Below are 20,724 nucleotides of genomic sequence, written 5' to 3'. Positions count from 1 at the left end.
TACTAGGCCTACCCTATAGAAAGCTGATGGGTTCCTCCTCTTTTTAACAGAGGCCATCACTCTGTTTTATCATGCAATAGCATTGCCTATAGAAATGTTTGATTACATTTGCATTGATGTCAGAGTGATTAGAGTGCTGAGTTCCAGGCAGTTAGCAAGTTTGGTAGGCTACTAATCACCATCAGCAGCATCAGAGCTTGGAGAAGCCTAATTACCATGACAAAATGGTCACATGGAATTTGACTGCCATCATGACTCATGACCGCCTGTGTGGCGGTAATACAGTCAGTGTAAAAGTCAAACAGAGAGCGATCCCAAGATGTCCTCAAGTTCTTTCAGCTCAACAGCTACACTGTGTGAAGATGAGGAACTGGCTGTAAAAAACAGGATTATAGCAACTGATGCTAATAATCAATGGATTACTTGCATCAGTTGTTATAGTCCTGTCCTTTACAGACAGTTCCTCATCTCCACAGTGTAGCCGTTGAGCTGAAAGAACTTTGAGGACATCTTGGGATCTCTCTCTGTTTGGCTGTCTCCTTGGCAGGGAGGGTATCATAGGGCACTACTGTAGAATGACCCCCTACCCCTAGAGTAACAAATTAGATCAGAGATTAACAAATTAGATCAGTTTTATAGATGAAAATGTATGAAATTCAGAAAGGATAGTCAGCACATTTGAAATTCGCCAATCATGATCATTTATTTGAGATGCAATATGCAGATGAATCATTCTGCACAGCGCTTTGCTTCAAAACCACTAGTAACCTTTTTGATTGGCTTCAAGTTGCCAAAGGTACATAACGCCACTTAATTTAGCATTGTTTCTGATGTAATGGTCCTTTTAGTATCCACTTCTTGCTTCCTTTTTGACCAGGTGTTATGGTAGTTCTCAGTCAGCATTTCAGCCATAGACTGAAGGAAAGTATAAAACAATAGATTATACGGTCAATAACAATAATCATAATTCTAGATATGAAATCTCAGTTGGAGGATTCTCAGGAATCAGGAGAACATAAGCAGGAATTCCAGAATCTTCAAACCAGGTTTTCTGGAACACCAGGAAATTAATTGAAAATTCCTGGAGTTTTGCAAGCCTGTCTTACAAACTGGTCCAATGAGTGTCACACTGCTCATGTCCATTGGTTTGGAGGTGAAGGTTGAGCCTCCTTCAAATGACAGCTAAACCACAGAGACAGAGAGATGCATTCATTTAAATATTTATTTGAGTCCACTGCAATCCATGTCTATGCATCCATTGAAATATATGTATCCATTGCGCAATAGTATAGTTAGTACATTCAGTGTGAACAACAATATGACCTGTACAGCTGCTCAGTTTCAAAGAAGAAAACAAGGAAGGAATATTTTTGATTTCTTTATTATTATGTTGATCCACCTCTACGCAGATGACACCATTCTGTATACTTCTGGCCCTTCTTTGGACGCTGTGTTAACAAACCTCCAGACGAGCTTCAATGCCATACAACTCTCCTTCCGTGGCCTCCAACTGCTCTTAAATGCAAGTTAAACTAAATGCATGCTCTTCAACCGATCGCTGCCCGCACCTGCCCGCCCATCTAGCATCACTACTCTGGACGGTTCTGAATTGGAATATGTGGACAACTACCTAGGCGCCTGGTTAGACTGTAAACTCTCCTTCCAGACTCACATTAAGCATCTCCAATCCAAAATTAAATCTAGAATCGGCTTCCTATTTCGCATACAAAGCATCCTTCACGCATGCTGCCAAACATACCCTCGTAAAACTGACTATCCTACCGATCCTTGACTTCGGCAATGTCATTTACAAAATAGCCTCCAACACTCTACTCAGCAAATTGGATGCAGTCTATCACAGTGCCATCCATTTTGTCACCAAAGCTCCATATACTACCCACCACTGCGATCTGTATGCTCTCATTGGCTGGCCCTCGCTTCATATTCGTCACCAAACCCACTGGCTCCAGCTCATCTATAAGTCTGCTAGGTAAAGCCCCGCCTTATCTCACTGGTCACCATAACAGCACCCACCCGTAGCACGTGCTCCAGCAGGTATATTTCACTGGTCACCCCCAATGCCATCTCTTCCTTTGGCTGCCTTTCCTTCCAGTTCTCTGCTGCCAATGACTGGAACGAACTGCAAAAATCTCTGAAGCTGGAGACTCTTTCCTCCCTCACTAGCTTTTAACACCCGCTCTCAGAGCAGCTTACAGATCACTCCACCTGTACATAGCCCATCTGTAAATAGCCCATCCAACTCCCTCATCCCCATACTGTTGTTTATTTATTTATTTTTCTCCTTTGCACCCCAGTATCTCTACTTGCACATTCATCTTCTGCACATCTATCACTCCAGTGTTTAATTGCTAAATTGTAATTATTTTGCCCCTATGGCCTATTTATTGCCTTACCACCCTAATCTTACTTCATTTGCACACACATAGCCTTTCTACTGTGTTATTGACTCTAACGTTTGTTTATTCCATGTGTAACTCTGTGTTGTTGTTTGTGTTGCACTGCTTTGCTTTATCTTGGCCAGGTCGCAGTTGTAAATGAGAACTTGTTCTCAACTGGCCTACCTGGTTAAATAATGGTGAAATAAAAAAATAAAATCTCCCTCTTTATTTCTCGCTATGATCCAGCCAAAGGCCAACATACTTTTCACTGTCTCCTTTATGGACCAGTGATACACCTCTGTGTCCTGAGGAAAACAAATATGGGATTAGCAAATTGATAATAAAATGTTGAACTGTAACAAATACATACAAATATTACAGATTTTATTCTAATTATAAAAATCCTACAGCATACAGTACTCTCTCTGTTTGCTGTAGCTTAGACCTACCTCTCAGCCAGAGCTATGTAAGGCTTCAGGAGAGAGTGTACTTTGGTCTCTTCACAGAGCTCCTCAAGGACCAAGCCATTGGCAAACTGAAAGACAGCAAAGATACACATAAATAATTAATCATATACAGTATGATAATCCTATACACACACAGCATAAACTTCATACACAGCAGTTCACGCTTGACACAGAATGACAGTGTCAGAGTTATTGTACAGAACATACTGTATATTCATAGTAAACTAAAAGCTCAGTTACCTTGTCCGTTGACCACTTCTCATGGGTGTGTTCTGCATTTATTCACCACAAACTCCAGTTTCTCTGGTACAGACACTGATTAAGAGGAAAACATGTATACATTCATGACACATATCAGAACAATTTTATATTAGAAATTATAATGTCATGTCAATTTAACCTCTCTGGGATATGTGGGACGGTAGCGTCCCACCTGGCCAACATCCAGTGAAAATGCAGAGCGCCAAATTCAAATAAATTACTATAAACTTTCATGAAATCACACATTCAATATCCCAAATTAAAGCTACACTTGTTGTGAATCCAGCCAACGTGTCAGATTTCAAAAATGCTTTACGGCGAAAGCAAACAATGCTATTATCTGAGGTAAGCACCCCAGCTAACAATCACAGACCATCATATTTCAACCCTCCCGGCGCAACACAAAACGCAGAAATAAAGATATAATTCATGCCTTACCTTTGACGAGCTTCTTCTGTTGGCACTCCAATATGTCCCATAATCATCACAAATGGTCATTTTGTTCGATTAATTCCGCCAAAATGTCCATTTATTTGGCGCGTTTGATCCAGAAAAACACCGGTTCCAACTTGCACAACGTGACTACAAAATATCTCAAAGTTACCTGTAAGCGGTGTCCAAACATTTCAAACTACTTTTGTAATACAACTTTAGGTATTTTTTTACGTAAATAATCGATAAAATTGAAGACGGGATGATTTGTGTTCAATACCGGAGGAAAACAATGTGTAGCATGCTTTCTGGTCAAGCGCCTCTAACAAACAGTACACTTCACTGGAGCCTCATTCTGAACATGGCTACTTCTTCATTTCTCAAAGGAAAACCTCAAACAATTCCTAAAGACTGTTGACATCCAGTGGAAGCGGTAGGAACTGCAGGAAGGTACCTTAGAAATCTGGATTCCCATTGAAAAGAGAGTGACCTCAACAACAAAAAATCTGAATGGTTTGTCCTCGGGGTTTTGCCTGCCAAATAAGTTCTGTTATAGTCACAGACATGATTCAGAGTGTTTTCTATCCAGAACTAATAATAATATGCATATATTAGCATCTGGGACTGAGTAGGAGGCAGTTTACTCTGGGCACGCTTTTCATTCAAACGTGAAAATGCTGCCCCCTATCCTAGAGAAGTTAAGGGGTATTTCTACAAGAGAGAGGAAGAATAACGATAGGTCAAAGGCCCTAGCTGAAGGCTCGCTTGTAGGTGTCTACAGGCTGGGAGTCAAAGTATCCCTCTACATCCATGGAGTGGGTGTCTCTCCAACCAGGCTCAAACAGGGTCCATGTGGTCAAGAGGGGGGCTCCAGCTGCCAGATACTGCAGAGCCAGCCTAGAGAGCTCAGTGTCATAGGGCTGTTTAGGAGAGGCGACAGGGAGGAGGAGACAGGGAGAGTCTGAACAAACACATGCCTTAGGGCTACACAGGAAAAGACACACATAATATAAATCATGGACTGGGTGGGTTAGTGTGGGCAGTAGCATTTATGCTTGGTCTGAAAACAAATCCCATGCCCCCTCCAATATATGTTTACAGATCTAAATGGTCCCGATTACATATGAATTGGCCCGATTATGATATGTTGACAACTCCGCTTATCCTTTAAATGGGCTATTGGGAGCTCCCTTTGTAGGCTATTGCTTACACCTTTCAAGTCTGTTAACATCACAGGGTTGTTTTTGGGACAGGCTGGGTTAAGAGTTGGTCCAACTGTACCTTCCTGGACAGAGCGTTGAACAACCCCCAGAACAGCTTCCTGGAGAAAAGAAGCTCCTCCGAGGCGGAGTCCACGTGTCCCAAACCTCCAGTTCTGCTCATAGTGATTGGTCAACAGCTGAAAATAAGGAGTTACCCAAAGTCAATGTCTTCAGAAAAGTTGTACAGGTCGAAATACACATATATTACATGGGCTGTGTGTATTACTGCTGTTATACACTAAGTGTATAAAACATTATGAACACCTGCTCTTTCCATTACATCGACTGACCAGGTGAATACAGGTGAAAGCAATGATCCCTTACTGATGCCACTTGTTAAATCCACTTCAATCAGTAAAGATGAAGGGGAGCAGACAGGTTAAATAAGAATTTAAAGATAAAATTGAGACATGGATTGTGTATGTGTGCCATTCAGAGGATGAAGACTAAATATTTAAGTGCCTTTGAACGAGGTATGGTAGTATGTGCCAGGCGCACCGGTTTGAGTGTGTCAAGAACTGCAAAGCTGCTGGGACATCCAGCCAACTTGACACAACTGTGGGAAGCATTGGAGTCAACGTGGGCCAGCATCCCTGTGGAATACTTTCAACACCTTGTAGAGTCCATACCTAACCTTTTACAACAGGTGGGTCTAATCCTGGATGCTAATTGGTTAAAACCGCTTTCCAGCTGGTGTTAACACCGGCTAAAGCTATGACGTTGAAATGCCTATTTACTTTGTTCCATCTGACTGCGTAATCCATTGTCTCATCAGCCCAGCCAGACAATTTATGAACTTGATCTCCACTGTAAAAAGCATATATACACATGATCTCCCATTTCTTTTAAACTAGCAATTGATTTTCAATAGCGGAGATTTGTATAAACATTGCTGTCTGTCTCTCTGACATTTGCAACATTGTTTCAGTATTGAAATTTGATCTCCAGCTGTCCCATAGTAATGAATGTGTAGGGGTCGGTAGTCAGGATGAGATACAGGCAGGCAGCTTTTCTCAGCCAGTCGAATCAGCATCATTTTATGCAGGGGCGCCCCTTTCACTGAGGACGGGGGGGGGGGGGGTCTGAAGTTGCATTTTTGTCCCCTCCAGTTTTATCATCGCAATGTGATACAAAAAGCAGCAAATGTGTGCTTTAGGAGCATGCGGATGCCTCAGAGGTTGGGTAAGCTGTTTGGAGTTTTCAGGTGGCTGGATTTAGGACTGCAAGGACACCACAGAGACGGATGACAGGCTGTGTGAAGGCAAAGCTTCTGGAAGGCTGGCTGGACCAGCACAGAAGAGTTGAGAATAGTTCAGTGTGTATATGTTGTGCTCTTTCACCGAGATGTAACAGCAAGCAGAGCAGAAACTGTCTACTATTTAGTTGACTGATGTAGCTGGAAACGTAACTGCTGTTTAACAGAAAAAAATGAAACTAATATTTATTCGCAGTGCTGAGCTAGTATTGTAACTGACATGTAACGTTAGATAATGTTTCATCCCCTCTGAACTGAGGTGAATGAATAAGCTACGCTAACTAGTAGCTACCACATCCGGGTCAGCTCTTACCTCTAGTTATCTGTCAGATAGTAGTAGTAATAGCCACCTCACATCACTATCTAACAGCTGCTGTTTGTATGAAACATGTCAGTAGAAACATGTCAACCGATGTATTGAATCTTTAGGATGTTTTTAACATAAATCTTCAATAAAGTTCCAACCGGAGAATTCCATTGTCTTCAGAAGTGCGATGGAACAGAGCTCCCTCTCATGTGAACGCGCAAGGTCAGAGCATGGTCAGCTCATAGTAGACCTTACTCATTCCCGTCTCCTTCGGCACCAGTTCACAGTAGAAGCATCAGACAAGGTTCTAAAGACTGTTGACATCTAGTGGAAGCCGTAGGAAGTGCAAACTGACCCATATCCCACTGTGTATTCGATAGGCAATGAGTTGAAAAAACAATTCTCAGGTTTTTGCCTGTCATATGAGTTCTGTTATATTCACAGACATCATTCAAACAGTTTTAGAAACGTCAGAGTGTTTTCTATCCAATACTGATAATACTATGCATATATTAGCAACTGGGACTGAGGAGCAGGCAGTTTACTCTGGGCACCTTTTCATTCAAGCTACTCAATACTGCCCCTGCAGCCATAAGAAGTTTTAACAATATCAGTGACTGATACAAAGTAGCTACAGGATAGTAACTTAAACGTAATGCTACAGTCTGGGATCTAAGAATAATGGTAATTTCAAGGGGTCAGGCAACCAGGAAAGACCAGTCTGTGATGGAGGTGAAGTGCATTTTAGCAAAAACAGCACTTTATTCCTCTGTGCAGAAAACACTGGACAAACCAGATGCTATTTAATGGCAGTCTGACAAAGCTCTAAGTTGATTTCCAAACTGTATCAAGGGTTGGTTGATAGAGGCTTTTCCCGATGACACAAAACATGTAAAACAAAAATGTGAGAAAGACCTGGTAGAAGCTATTGATGACGATAAATGGATAAAGATATGTTTGGATGCCCAGTCATGTTCAAATTATTGCAGTTTTAGACCATCCATAGAACGTACTATATATATGCCAGTGAAACTGAATGACATGCACTCAGAAATGTAATTCCTCTGCTGAAGGTGTAAAACACAAAGGGGAACATATTTGCATACGTTATGGTCTTGTGAAGGCTGGCTGAATTCTGGCAAAGAGTACAGTGGCTTGCAAAAGTATTCACCCCCCATGGCATTTTTCCTATTTTGTTGCCTTTGTATAATTTGATTTACAAAACATGCATACCACTTTGAAGATGCAAAATATTTTAATTGTGAAACAAGAAATAAGACCCCCAATAAAATAAGCGTGCATAAATTCATATTTGGATATGAACTGGAGAGCTCTCGTAAATAAACATTGATTTGACTTTTGTAAGCTGGGAATTCTGTCTGTTTCATTTAAACCAGAACTTTACAAACTCTGGGTTGCATATCGATTAGAATAACTGAAATTTATGAACATTGATAACAAAATTCCATATCAGTTTCCCTCAAGAATTACCCTGTATTTAGCGCCATCCATCATTCCTTCCATTCTGACCGGTTTCCCAATCCCTGCCGATGAAAACATACCACAGCATGATGCTGCCACCACCATGCATCACTGTGGGATGGTGTTCTCGGGGTGATGAGAGGTGCTGGGCTTGCGCCAGACATAGCATTTTCCTTGATAGCCAAAAATCTCAATTTTAGTATCATCTGACCAGAGTACCTTCTTCCATATGTTTGGGGAGTCTCCCACATGACTTTTAGCAAACACCAAATGTGTTTTCTTATTCTTTTCTTGAAGCAATGGCTTTTTTTCTGGCCACTCTTCCGTAAAGCCCAGCTCTGTGGCGTGTACAGCTTAGTGGTTCTATGGACAGACACTCCAATCTCCGCAGTGGAGCTTTGCAGCTCCTTCGGGGTTATCTTTGGTCTCTTTGTTGCCTCTCTGATTAATGTCCTCCTTGCCTGGTCCATGAGTTTTGGTTGGCGGCCCTCTCCTGGCAGGTTTGTTGTGGTTCCATATTCTTTCCATTTTTGAATAATGGATTTAATGGTGCTCCATGGGATGTTCAAAGTTTCTGATATTTTTTTATACCCCAACCTTGATCTGTACTTTTCCACAACTTTACCCTGACCTGTTTGGAGAGCTCCTTGGTCTTCATGGTGCCACTTGCTTGGTGGTGCCCCTTACTTAGTGGTGTTGCAGACTCTGGGGCCTTTTAGAACAGGTGTATATACACTGAGATCAGATCATGCGAAACTTAAAGTCCATCTGTGTGCAATCTAACTACTTATGTGACTTATGAAGGTAGTTGGTTGCACCATATCTTATTTAGGGGCTTCATAACAAAGGGGGTGAACACATATGCACGCACCACTTTTCCATTTTTTTATTTAACCAGGTTCTTTTTCTTCATTTCACCAATTTTGTGTATGTCCATTACATGAAATCCAAATAAAAATATATTTAAAATTACAGGTAGTAATGGAACAAAATCGGAAAAACACCAAGGGGGATGAATACTTTTGCAAGGCACTGTAGTTGTTAACATGCTATGGTACATGTTTCTAAATGGATGACTAATTCTTGCTAATTCATTTAAATATCGACAAGACTGTTTGTATGTACTTCTAAGAAATCCATTGATTCTTCCCAACAAGCTGTTATTTTTAAAACCTCTTGAGAATCGGACCCTTTTTAAAAATAATTGCCTAAAATGACATACCCAAATCTAACTCAGGCCCTGAAGCAAGAATATGCATATTCTTGGTACCATTTGAAAGGAAACACTTTGAATTTTGTTGAAATGTGAAAGGAATGTAGGAGAATATAACACATTTGATCTGGTAAAAGATAATACAAAGAAAAATATGTTTTTTATACCATCATTTTTGGAATGCAAGAGAAAGGCCATAATGTATTATTCCAGCCCAGGCGCAATTGAGATTCTGGCCACTAGGTGGCAGCAGTGTATGTGCAAACTTTTAGACTGATCCAATGCATATATGTTCAAAATATTGTATCAAGACTGCCCAAATGTGCCTAATTGGTTTACTAATACATTTTCAAGTTCATAACTGTGCACTCTCCTCAAACAATAGCAGGGTATTATTTCACTGTAATAGCTACTGTAAATTTGACAGTGCAGTTGGATTAACAGGAATTTAAGCTTTCTGCCCATATCCGATGTCCTGGGAAATGTTCATGTTACTTACAACATCATGCTACTCACATTAGCCTACGTTAGCTTAACCGTCCTGTGAGGGGAGTCACCATCCCATGGAGGTTAATGGGGAGAATCTGAAAGTTGTGTTGAACGTCAGGTATCTCGGTCATTTTGGACTCCAACTTGACATTTAAGAAACATGTGAAGGTGGTTAACAGTCAAGTTTGGATTATACAACTTCATGTTTATAAGACCTTTCCTTTCTCTGGAGGCCGCCAAACTATAAATGCACGCTGTGATCTTCTCACATATTGCCTCACATGCTGGTCACAAGCAGGAGCTACTACTCTGAAACCAATTGAAATCACTCTATAAACAAAACATTGTGATTTTATATAACAAACCAAACAGTTACCACCATTGTCATATCATTTACAAGCATACATTATTTAGTCTGGATAGCTTTAAACAGTACGTAGATGCAAGCCTTGTCTTTAAGATCCTGCATATACTTAACCCTCCACCCCTATGCCGGCATATCACGCTCAAGGAAAGCAACTCCAGGATAACAAGGGCAGTAACTAGAGGGGATTGCTTTGTCCCTTTTCAACACAGTAAAATCAGTCTATCGGTATTCTGTTAGAGCTACAATATACTGGAATGCAATGCCCATGGACTTGCGAAGCTGCACTGATTATTGTATTTTTTACATGTAAATTGAAAACATGGCTCAAATCTATGAATGTACCCAAATAAATTTCACTAGAAAACAGCTTAAACAAATGCAAATGCAGCTACTTTATGTTATTCTGACTGCATTGTTTGACATAACTGTCAGTTAGCTAGCAAGGGATAAGAACTTTGCCAGCCAGTATGGCAATAGAACATTTAGAACGAAGAAACGTTGCGTACATAAATACAGAACATGATCCGATTATTTGAGATGCAATATGCAGATGAATCATTCTGCACAGTGCTTTGCTTCAAAACCACTAGTAACCTTTTTGATTGGCTTCAAGTTGCCAAAGGTACATAACGCCACTTAATTTAGCATTGTTTCTGATGTAATGGTCCTTTTAGTATCCACTTCTTGCTTCCTTTTTGACCAGGTGTTATGGTAGTTCTCAGTCAGCATTTCAGCCATAGACTGAAGGAAAGTATAAAACAATAGATTATACGGTCAATAACAATAATCATAATTCTAGATATGAAATCTCAGTTGGAGGATTCTCAGGAATCAGGAGAACATAAGCAGGAATTCCAGAATCTTCAAACCAGGTTTTCTGGAACACCAGGAAATTAATTGAAAATTCCTGGAGTTTTGCAAGCCTGTCTTACAAACTGGTCCAATGAGTGTCACACTGCTCATGTCCATTGGTTTGGAGGTGAAGGTTGAGCCTCCTTCAAATGACAGCTAAACCACAGAGACAGAGAGATGCATTCATTTAAATATTTATTTGAGTCCACTGCAATCCATGTCTATGCATCCATTGAAATATATGTATCCATTGCGCAATAGTATAGTTAGTACATTCAGTGTGAACAACAATATGACCTGTACAGCTGCTCAGTTTCAAATAAGAAAACAAGGAGGGAATATTTTTGATTTCTTTATTATTATGTTGATCCACCTCTACGCAGATGACACCATTCTGTATACTTCTGGCCCTTCTTTGGACGCTGTGTTAACAAACCTCCAGACGAGCTTCAATGCCATACAACTCTCCTTCCGTGGCCTCCAACTGCTCTTAAATGCAAGTTAAACTAAATGCATGCTCTTCAACCGATCGCTGCCCGCACCTGCCCGCCCATCTAGCATCACTACTCTGGACGGTTCTGAATTGGAATATGTGGACAACTACCTAGGCGCCTGGTTAGACTGTAAACTCTCCTTCCAGACTCACATTAAGCATCTCCAATCCAAAATTAAATCTAGAATCGGCTTCCTATTTCGCATACAAAGCATCCTTCACGCATGCTGCCAAACATACCCTCGTAAAACTGACTATCCTACCGATCCTTGACTTCGGCAATGTCATTTACAAAATAGCCTCCAACACTCTACTCAGCAAATTGGATGCAGTCTATCACAGTGCCATCCATTTTGTCACCAAAGCTCCATATACTACCCACCACTGCGATCTGTATGCTCTCATTGGCTGGCCCTCGCTTCATATTCGTCACCAAACCCACTGGCTCCAGCTCATCTATAAGTCTGCTAGGTAAAGCCCCGCCTTATCTCACTGGTCACCATAACAGCACCCACCCGTAGCACGTGCTCCAGCAGGTATATTTCACTGGTCACCCCCAATGCCATCTCTTCCTTTGGCTGCCTTTCCTTCCAGTTCTCTGCTGCCAATGACTGGAACGAACTGCAAAAATCTCTGAAGCTGGAGACTCTTTCCTCCCTCACTAGCTTTTAACACCCGCTCTCAGAGCAGCTTACAGATCACTCCACCTGTACATAGCCCATCTGTAAATAGCCCATCCAACTCCCTCATCCCCATACTGTTGTTTATTTATTTATTTTTCTCCTTTGCACCCCAGTATCTCTACTTGCACATTCATCTTCTGCACATCTATCACTCCAGTGTTTAATTGCTAAATTGTAATTATTTTGCCCCTATGGCCTATTTATTGCCTTACCACCCTAATCTTACTTCATTTGCACACACATAGCCTTTCTACTGTGTTATTGACTCTAACGTTTGTTTATTCCATGTGTAACTCTGTGTTGTTGTTTGTGTTGCACTGCTTTGCTTTATCTTGGCCAGGTCGCAGTTGTAAATGAGAACTTGTTCTCAACTGGCCTACCTGGTTAAATAATGGTGAAATAAAAAAATAAAATCTCCCTCTTTATTTCTCGCTATGATCCAGCCAAAGGCCAACATACTTTTCACTGTCTCCTTTATGGACCAGTGATACACCTCTGTGTCCTGAGGAAAACAAATATGGGATTAGCAAATTGATAATAAAATGTTGAACTGTAACAAATACATACAAATATTACAGATTTTATTCTAATTATAAAAATCCTACAGCATACAGTACTCTCTCTGTTTGCTGTAGCTTAGACCTACCTCTCAGCCAGAGCTATGTAAGGCTTCAGGAGAGAGTGTACTTTGGTCTCTTCACAGAGCTCCTCAAGGACCAAGCCATTGGCAAACTGAAAGACAGCAAAGATACACATAAATAATTAATCATATACAGTATGATAATCCTATACACACACAGCATAAACTTCATACACAGCAGTTCACGCTTGACACAGAATGACAGTGTCAGAGTTATTGTACAGAACATACTGTATATTCATAGTAAACTAAAAGCTCAGTTACCTTGTCCGTTGACCACTTCTCATGGGTGTGTTCTGCATTTATTCACCACAAACTCCAGTTTCTCTGGTACAGACACTGATTAAGAGGAAAACATGTATACATTCATGACACATATCAGAACAATTTTATATTAGAAATTATAATGTCATGTCAATTTAACCTCTCTGGGATATGTGGGACGGTAGCGTCCCACCTGGCCAACATCCAGTGAAAATGCAGAGCGCCAAATTCAAATAAATTACTATAAACTTTCATGAAATCACACATTCAATATCCCAAATTAAAGCTACACTTGTTGTGAATCCAGCCAACGTGTCAGATTTCAAAAATGCTTTACGGCGAAAGCAAACAATGCTATTATCTGAGGTAAGCACCCCAGCTAACAATCACAGACCATCATATTTCAACCCTCCCGGCGCAACACAAAACGCAGAAATAAAGATATAATTCATGCCTTACCTTTGACGAGCTTCTTCTGTTGGCACTCCAATATGTCCCATAATCATCACAAATGGTCATTTTGTTCGATTAATTCCGCCAAAATGTCCATTTATTTGGCGCGTTTGATCCAGAAAAACACCGGTTCCAACTTGCACAACGTGACTACAAAATATCTCAAAGTTACCTGTAAGCGGTGTCCAAACATTTCAAACTACTTTTGTAATACAACTTTAGGTATTTTTTTACGTAAATAATCGATAAAATTGAAGACGGGATGATTTGTGTTCAATACCGGAGGAAAACAATGTGTAGCATGCTTTCTGGTCAAGCGCCTCTAACAAACAGTACACTTCACTGGAGCCTCATTCTGAACATGGCTACTTCTTCATTTCTCAAAGGAAAACCTCAAACAATTCCTAAAGACTGTTGACATCCAGTGGAAGCGATAGGAACTGCAGGAAGGTACCTTAGAAATCTGGATTCCCATTGAAAAGAGAGTGACCTCAACAAAAAAAATCTGAATGGTTTGTCCTCGGGGTTTTGCCTGCCAAATAAGTTCTGTTATAGTCACAGACATGATTCAGAGTGTTTTCTATCCAGAACTAATAATAATATGCATATATTAGCATCTGGGACTGAGTAGGAGGCAGTTTACTCTGGGCACGCTTTTCATTCAAACGTGAAAATGCTGCCCCCTATCCTAGAGAAGTTAAGGGGTATTTCTACAAGAGAGAGGAAGAATAACGATAGGTCAAAGGCCCTAGCTGAAGGCTCGCTTGTAGGTGTCTACAGGCTGGGAGTCAAAGTATCCCTCTACATCCATGGAGTGGGTGTCTCTCCAACCAGGCTCAAACAGGGTCCATGTGGTCAAGAGGGGGGCTCCAGCTGCCAGATACTGCAGAGCCAGCCTAGAGAGCTCAGTGTCATAGGGCTGTTTAGGAGAGGCGACAGGGAGGAGGAGACAGGGAGAGTCTGAACAAACACATGCCTTAGGGCTACACAGGAAAAGACACACATAATATAAATCATGGACTGGGTGGGTTAGTGTGGGCAGTAGCATTTATGCTTGGTCTGAAAACAAATCCCATGCCCCCTCCAATATATGTTTACAGATCTAAATGGTCCCGATTACATATGAATTGGCCCGATTATGATATGTTGACAACTCCGCTTATCCTTTAAATGGGCTATTGGGAGCTCCCTTTGTAGGCTATTGCTTACACCTTTCAAGTCTGTTAACATCACAGGGTTGTTTTTGGGACAGGCTGGGTTAAGAGTTGGTCCAACTGTACCTTCCTGGACAGAGCGTTGAACAACCCCCAGAACAGCTTCCTGGAGAAAAGAAGCTCCTCCGAGGCGGAGTCCACGTGTCCCAAACCTCCAGTTCTGCTCATAGTGATTGGTCAACAGCTGAAAATAAGGAGTTACCCAAAGTCAATGTCTTCAGAAAAGTTGTACAGGTCGAAATACACATATATTACATGGGCTGTGTGTATTACTGCTGTTATACACTAAGTGTATAAAACATTATGAACACCTGCTCTTTCCATTACATCGACTGACCAGGTGAATACAGGTGAAAGCAATGATCCCTTACTGATGCCACTTGTTAAATCCACTTCAATCAGTAAAGATGAAGGGGAGCAGACAGGTTAAATAAGAATTTAAAGATAAAATTGAGACATGGATTGTGTATGTGTGCCATTCAGAGGATGAAGACTAAATATTTAAGTGCCTTTGAACGAGGTATGGTAGTATGTGCCAGGCGCACCGGTTTGAGTGTGTCAAGAACTGCAAAGCTGCTGGGACATCCAGACAACTTGACACAACTGTGGGAAGCATTGGAGTCAACGTGGGCCAGCATCCCTGTGGAATACTTTCAACACCTTGTAGAGTCCATACCTAACCTTTTACAACAGGTGGGTCTAATCCTGGATGCTAATTGGTTAAAACCGCTTTCCAGCTGGTGTTAACACCGGCTAAAGCTATGACGTTGAAATGCCTATTTACTTTGTTCCATCTGACTGCGTAATCCATTGTCTCATCAGCCCAGCCAGACAATTTATGAACTTGATCTCCACTGTAAAAAGCATATATACACATGATCTCCCATTTCTTTTAAACTAGCAATTGATTTTCAATAGCGGAGATTTGTATAAACATTGCTGTCTGTCTCTCTGACATTTGCAACATTGTTTCAGTATTGAAATTTGATCTCCAGCTGTCCCATAGTAATGAATGTGTAGGGGTCGGTAGTCAGGATGAGATACAGGCAGGCAGCTTTTCTCAGCCAGTCGAATCAGCATCATTTTATGCAGGGGCGCCCCTTTCACTGAGGACGGGGGGGGGGGGGGTCTGAAGTTGCATTTTTGTCCCCTCCAGTTTTATCATCGCAATGTGATACAAAAAGCAGTAAATGTGTGCTTTAGGAGCATGCGGATGCCTCAGAGGTTGGGTAAGCTGTTTGGAGTTTTCAGGTGGCTGGATTTAGGACTGCAAGGACACCACAGAGACGGATGACAGGCTGTGTGAAGGCAAAGCTTCTGGAAGGCTGGCTGGACCAGCACAGAAGAGTTGAGAATAGTTCAGTGTGTATATGTTGTGCTCTTTCACCGAGATGTAACAGCAAGCAGAGCAGAAACTGTCTACTATTTAGTTGACTGATGTAGCTGGAAACGTAACTGCTGTTTAACAGAAAAAAATGAAACTAATATTTATTCGCAGTGCTGAGCTAGTATTGTAACTGACATGTAACGTTAGATAATGTTTCATCCCCTCTGAACTGAGGTGAATGAATAAGCTACGCTAACTAGTAGCTACCACATCCGGGTCAGCTCTTACCTCTAGTTATCTGTCAGATAGTAGTAGTAATAGCCACCTCACATCACTATCTAACAGCTGCTGTTTGTATGAAACATGTCAGTAGAAACATGTCAACCGATGTATTGAATCTTTAGGATGTTTTTAACATAAATCTTCAATAAAGTTCCAACCGGAGAATTCCATTGTCTTCAGAAGTGCGATGGAACAGAGCTCCCTCTCATGTGAACGCGCAAGGTCAGAGCATGGTCAGCTCATAGTAGACCTTACTCATTCCCGTCTCCTTCGGCACCAGTTCACAGTAGAAGCATCAGACAAGGTTCTAAAGACTGTTGACATCTAGTGGAAGCCGTAGGAAGTGCAAACTGACCCATATCCCACTGTGTATTCGATAGGCAATGAGTTGAAAAAACAATTCTCAGGTTTTTGCCTGTCATATGAGTTCTGTTATATTCACAGACATCATTCAAACAGTTTTAGAAACGTCAGAGTGTTTTCTATCCAATACTGATAATACTATGCATATATTAGCAACTGGGACTGAGGAGCAGGCAGTTTACTCTGGGCACCTTTTCATTCAAGCTACTCAATACTGCCCCTGCAGCCATAAGAAGTTTTAACAATATCAGTGACTGATACAAAGTAGCTACAGGATAGTAACTTAAACGTAATGCTACAGTCTGGGATCTAAGAATAATGGTAATTTCAAGGGGTCAGGCAACCAGGAAAGACCAGTCTGTGATGGAGGTGAAGTGCATTTTAGCAAAAACAGCACTTTATTCCTCTGTGCAGAAAACACTGGACAAACCAGATGCTATTTAATGGCAGTCTGACAAAGCTCTAAGTTGATTTCCAAACTGTATCAAGGGTTGGTTGATAGAGGCTTTTCCCGATGACACAAAACATGTAAAACAAAAATGTGAGAAAGACCTGGTAGAAGCTATTGATGACGATAAATGGATAAAGATATGTTTGGATGCCCAGTCATGTTCAAATTATTGCAGTTTTAGACCATCCATAGAACGTACTATATATATGCCAGTGAAACTGAATGACATGCACTCAGAAATGTAATTCCTCTGCTGAAGGTGTAAAACACAAAGGGGAACATATTTGCATACGTTATGGTCTTGTGAAGGCTGGCTGAATTCTGGCAAAGAGTACAGTGGCTTGCAAAAGTATTCACCCCCCATGGCATTTTTCCTATTTTGTTGCCTTTGTATAATTTGATTTACAAAACATGCATACCACTTTGAAGATGCAAAATATTTTAATTGTGAAACAAGAAATAAGACCCCCAATAAAATAAGCGTGCATAAATTCATATTTGGATATGAACTGGAGAGCTCTCGTAAATAAACATTGATTTGACTTTTGTAAGCTGGGAATTCTGTCTGTTTCATTTAAACCAGAACTTTACAAACTCTGGGTTGCATATCGATTAGAATAACTGAAATTTATGAACATTGATAACAAAATTCCATATCAGTTTCCCTCAAGAATTACCCTGTATTTAGCGCCATCCATCATTCCTTCCATTCTGACCGGTTTCCCAATCCCTGCCGATGAAAACATACCACAGCATGATGCTGCCACCACCATGCATCACTGTGGGATGGTGTTCTCGGGGTGATGAGAGGTGCTGGGCTTGCGCCAGACATAGCATTTTCCTTGATAGCCAAAAATCTCAATTTTAGTATCATCTGACCAGAGTACCTTCTTCCATATGTTTGGGGAGTCTCCCACATGACTTTTAGCAAACACCAAATGTGTTTTCTTATTCTTTTCTTGAAGCAATGGCTTTTTTTCTGGCCACTCTTCCGTAAAGCCCAGCTCTGTGGCGTGTACAGCTTAGTGGTTCTATGGACAGACACTCCAATCTCCGCAGTGGAGCTTTGCAGCTCCTTCGGGGTTATCTTTGGTCTCTTTGTTGCCTCTCTGATTAATGTCCTCCTTGCCTGGTCCATGAGTTTTGGTGGGCGGCCCTCTCCTGGCAGGTTTGTTGTGGTTCCATATTCTTTCCATTTTTGAATAATGGATTTAATGGTGCTCCATGGGATGTTCAAAGTTTCTGATATTTTTTTATACCCCAACCTTGATCTGTACTTTTCCACAACTTTACCCTGACCTGTTTGGAGAGCTCCTTGGTCTTCATGGTGCCACTTGCTTGGTGGTGCCCCTTACTTAGTGGTGTTGCAGACTCTGGGGCCTTTTAGAACAGGTGTATATACACTGAGATCAGATCATGCGAAACTTAAAGTCCATCTGTGTGCAATCTAACTACTTATGTGACTTATGAAGGTAGTTGGTTGCACCATATCTTATTTAGGGGCTTCATAACAAAGGGGGTGAACACATATGCACGCACCACTTTTCCATTTTTTTATTTAACCAGGTTCTTTTTCTTCATTTCACCAATTTTGTGTATGTCCATTACATGAAATCCAAATAAAAATATATTTAAAATTACAGGTAGTAATGGAACAAAATCGGAAAAACACCAAGGGGGATGAATACTTTTGCAAGGCACTGTAGTTGTTAACATGCTATGGTACATGTTTCTAAATGGATGACTAATTCTTGCTAATTCATTTAAATATCGACAAGACTGTTTGTATGTACTTCTAAGAAATCCATTGATTCTTCCCAACAAGCTGTTATTTTTAAAACCTCTTGAGAATCGGACCCTTTTTAAAAATAATTGCCTAAAATGACATACCCAAATCTAACTCAGGCCCTGAAGCAAGAATATGCATATTCTTGGTACCATTTGAAAGGAAACACTTTGAATTTTGTTGAAATGTGAAAGGAATGTAGGAGAATATAACACATTTGATCTGGTAAAAGATAATATAAAGAAAAATACGTTTTTTATACCATCATTTTTGGAATGCAAGAGAAAGGCCATAATGTATTATTCCAGCCCAGGCGCAATTGAGATTCTGGCCACTAGGTGGCAGCAGTGTATGTGCAAACTTTTAGACTGATCCAATGCATATATGTTCAAAATATTGTATCAAGACTGCCCAAATGTGCCTAATTGGTTTACTAATACATTTTCAAGTTCATAACTGTGCACTCTCCTCAAACAATAGCAGGGTATTATTTCACTGTAATAGCTACTGTAAATTTGACAGTGCAGTTGGATTAACAGGAATTTAAGCTTTCTGCCCATATCCGATGTCCTGGGAAATGTTCATGTTACTTACAACATCATGCTACTCACATTTGCCTACGTTAGCTTAACCGTCCTGTGAGGGGAGTCACCATCCCATGGAGGTTAATGGGGAGAATCTGAAAGTTGTGTTGAACGTCAGGTATCTCGGTCATTTTGGACTCCAACTTGACATTTAAGAAACATGTGAAGGTGGTTAACAGTCAAGTTTGGATTATACAACTTCATGTTTATAAGACCTTTCCTTTCTCTGGAGGCCGCCAAACTATAAATGCACGCTGTGATCTTCTCACATATTGCCTCACATGCTGGTCACAAGCAGGAGCTACTACTCTGAAACCAATTGAAATCACTCTATAAACAAAACATTGTGATTTTATATAACAAACCAAACAGTTACCACCATTGTCATATCATTTACAAGCATACATTATTTAGTCTGGATAGCTTTAAACAGTACGTAGATGCAAGCCTTGTCTTTAAGATCCTGCATATACTTAACCCTCCACCCCTATGCCGGCATATCACGCTCAAGGAAAGCAACTCCAGGATAACAAGGGCAGTAACTAGAGGGGATTGCTTTGTCCCTTTTCAACACAGTAAAATCAGTCTATCGGTATTCTGTTAGAGCTACAATATACTGGAATGCAATGCCCATGGACTTGCGAAGCTGCACTGATTATTGTATTTTTACATGTAAATTGAAAACATGGCTCAAATCTATGAATGTACCCAAATAAATTTCACTAGAAAACAGCTTAAACAAATGCAAATGCAGCTACTTTATGTTATTCTGACTGCATTGTTTGACATAACTGTCAGTTAGCTAGCAAGGGATAAGAACTTTGCCAGCCAGTATGGCAATAGAACATTTAGAACGAAGAAACGTTGCGTACATAAATACAGAACATGATCCGATAGAGTGAACGACCAGCCGGCTTGGGGAGCAGCCCTAGATTTGTGTCGGGACTATATCTTATGGAAAGATGAAATAGTATGAATGAATTCATCTAAATAATGTTTAATGAAAATATGTAAATCATTATTCGAATATGTTAATAACCCGTTGTATAAAAGTGATAATGCCCTCGAAACCGGTGTTTGGAGGATATATTAACACGATTTGCGGGGCCTCAACGAACAACACTTGTGCCAATATATCCTCCAAACACCGGCTTATCGGGCATTATCACTTAATTGAGTGGCGTGGTCTGTCAGAAAGGGCACCTCAAAAACAAGCCGACAGAGGAGAAGTTGCATCATGGACAGCCTGAGCTTACTGAGAACACAAGCAGATAAAGACAGTATGCACCAACATTTCCTTTAGAATAACATATCCTTGTAAATAACTGTGCACATTCTGCCTCTATGGTAGAGAAGGTGTGCAAGTGATGGAGGCAATAAGGGAGCGGTATGGAGTGA

The 20,724-nt window shown here is 40.8% G+C and overlaps 1 protein-coding gene and 1 long non-coding RNA gene across 3 annotated transcripts in view; both read right to left on the bottom strand.

Moving 5' to 3' along the window:
• Positions 1-2,622: 2,622 nt before the first annotated feature.
• On the bottom strand, positions 2,623-4,970 carry LOC139569746 (uncharacterized). Its single transcript, XR_011673953.1, has 4 exons — positions 4,841-4,970; positions 3,107-3,181; positions 2,849-2,934; positions 2,623-2,704 (listed from the first exon to the last, which is right to left on the bottom strand). It is a non-coding gene; the product is annotated as an uncharacterized lncRNA (long non-coding RNA).
• Positions 4,971-11,125: 6,155 nt separating this feature from the next.
• The window catches only part of LOC139569745 (ryanodine receptor 2-like), a 39,659-nt gene continuing 30,060 nt past the window's right edge, over positions 11,126-20,724 (bottom strand). For both annotated transcript variants that reach the window (XM_071391124.1, XM_071391125.1), the window contains exons 12-15: positions 14,600-14,717; positions 12,867-12,941; positions 12,609-12,694; positions 11,126-12,464 (exon numbers count right to left, since the gene is read on the bottom strand). Coding sequence is in view for 1 of the 2 variants with exons in the window: in XM_071391125.1 (XP_071247226.1) it covers positions 12,886-12,941; positions 14,600-14,717 (174 nt within the window). In the remaining variant the exon portion in view is untranslated. The remainder of the gene's footprint in view (positions 12,465-12,608; positions 12,695-12,866; positions 12,942-14,599; positions 14,718-20,724) is intronic.

The sequence above is a fragment of the Salvelinus alpinus genome, chromosome 3 (genome assembly GCF_045679555.1).
Source record: "Salvelinus alpinus chromosome 3, SLU_Salpinus.1, whole genome shotgun sequence".
NCBI classification, from domain to species: Eukaryota; Metazoa; Chordata; class Actinopteri; order Salmoniformes; family Salmonidae; genus Salvelinus; species Salvelinus alpinus.
The sequence above is the reverse complement of the archived record's forward strand: the minus strand, read 5'-3'. Positions and strand labels throughout refer to the sequence as shown.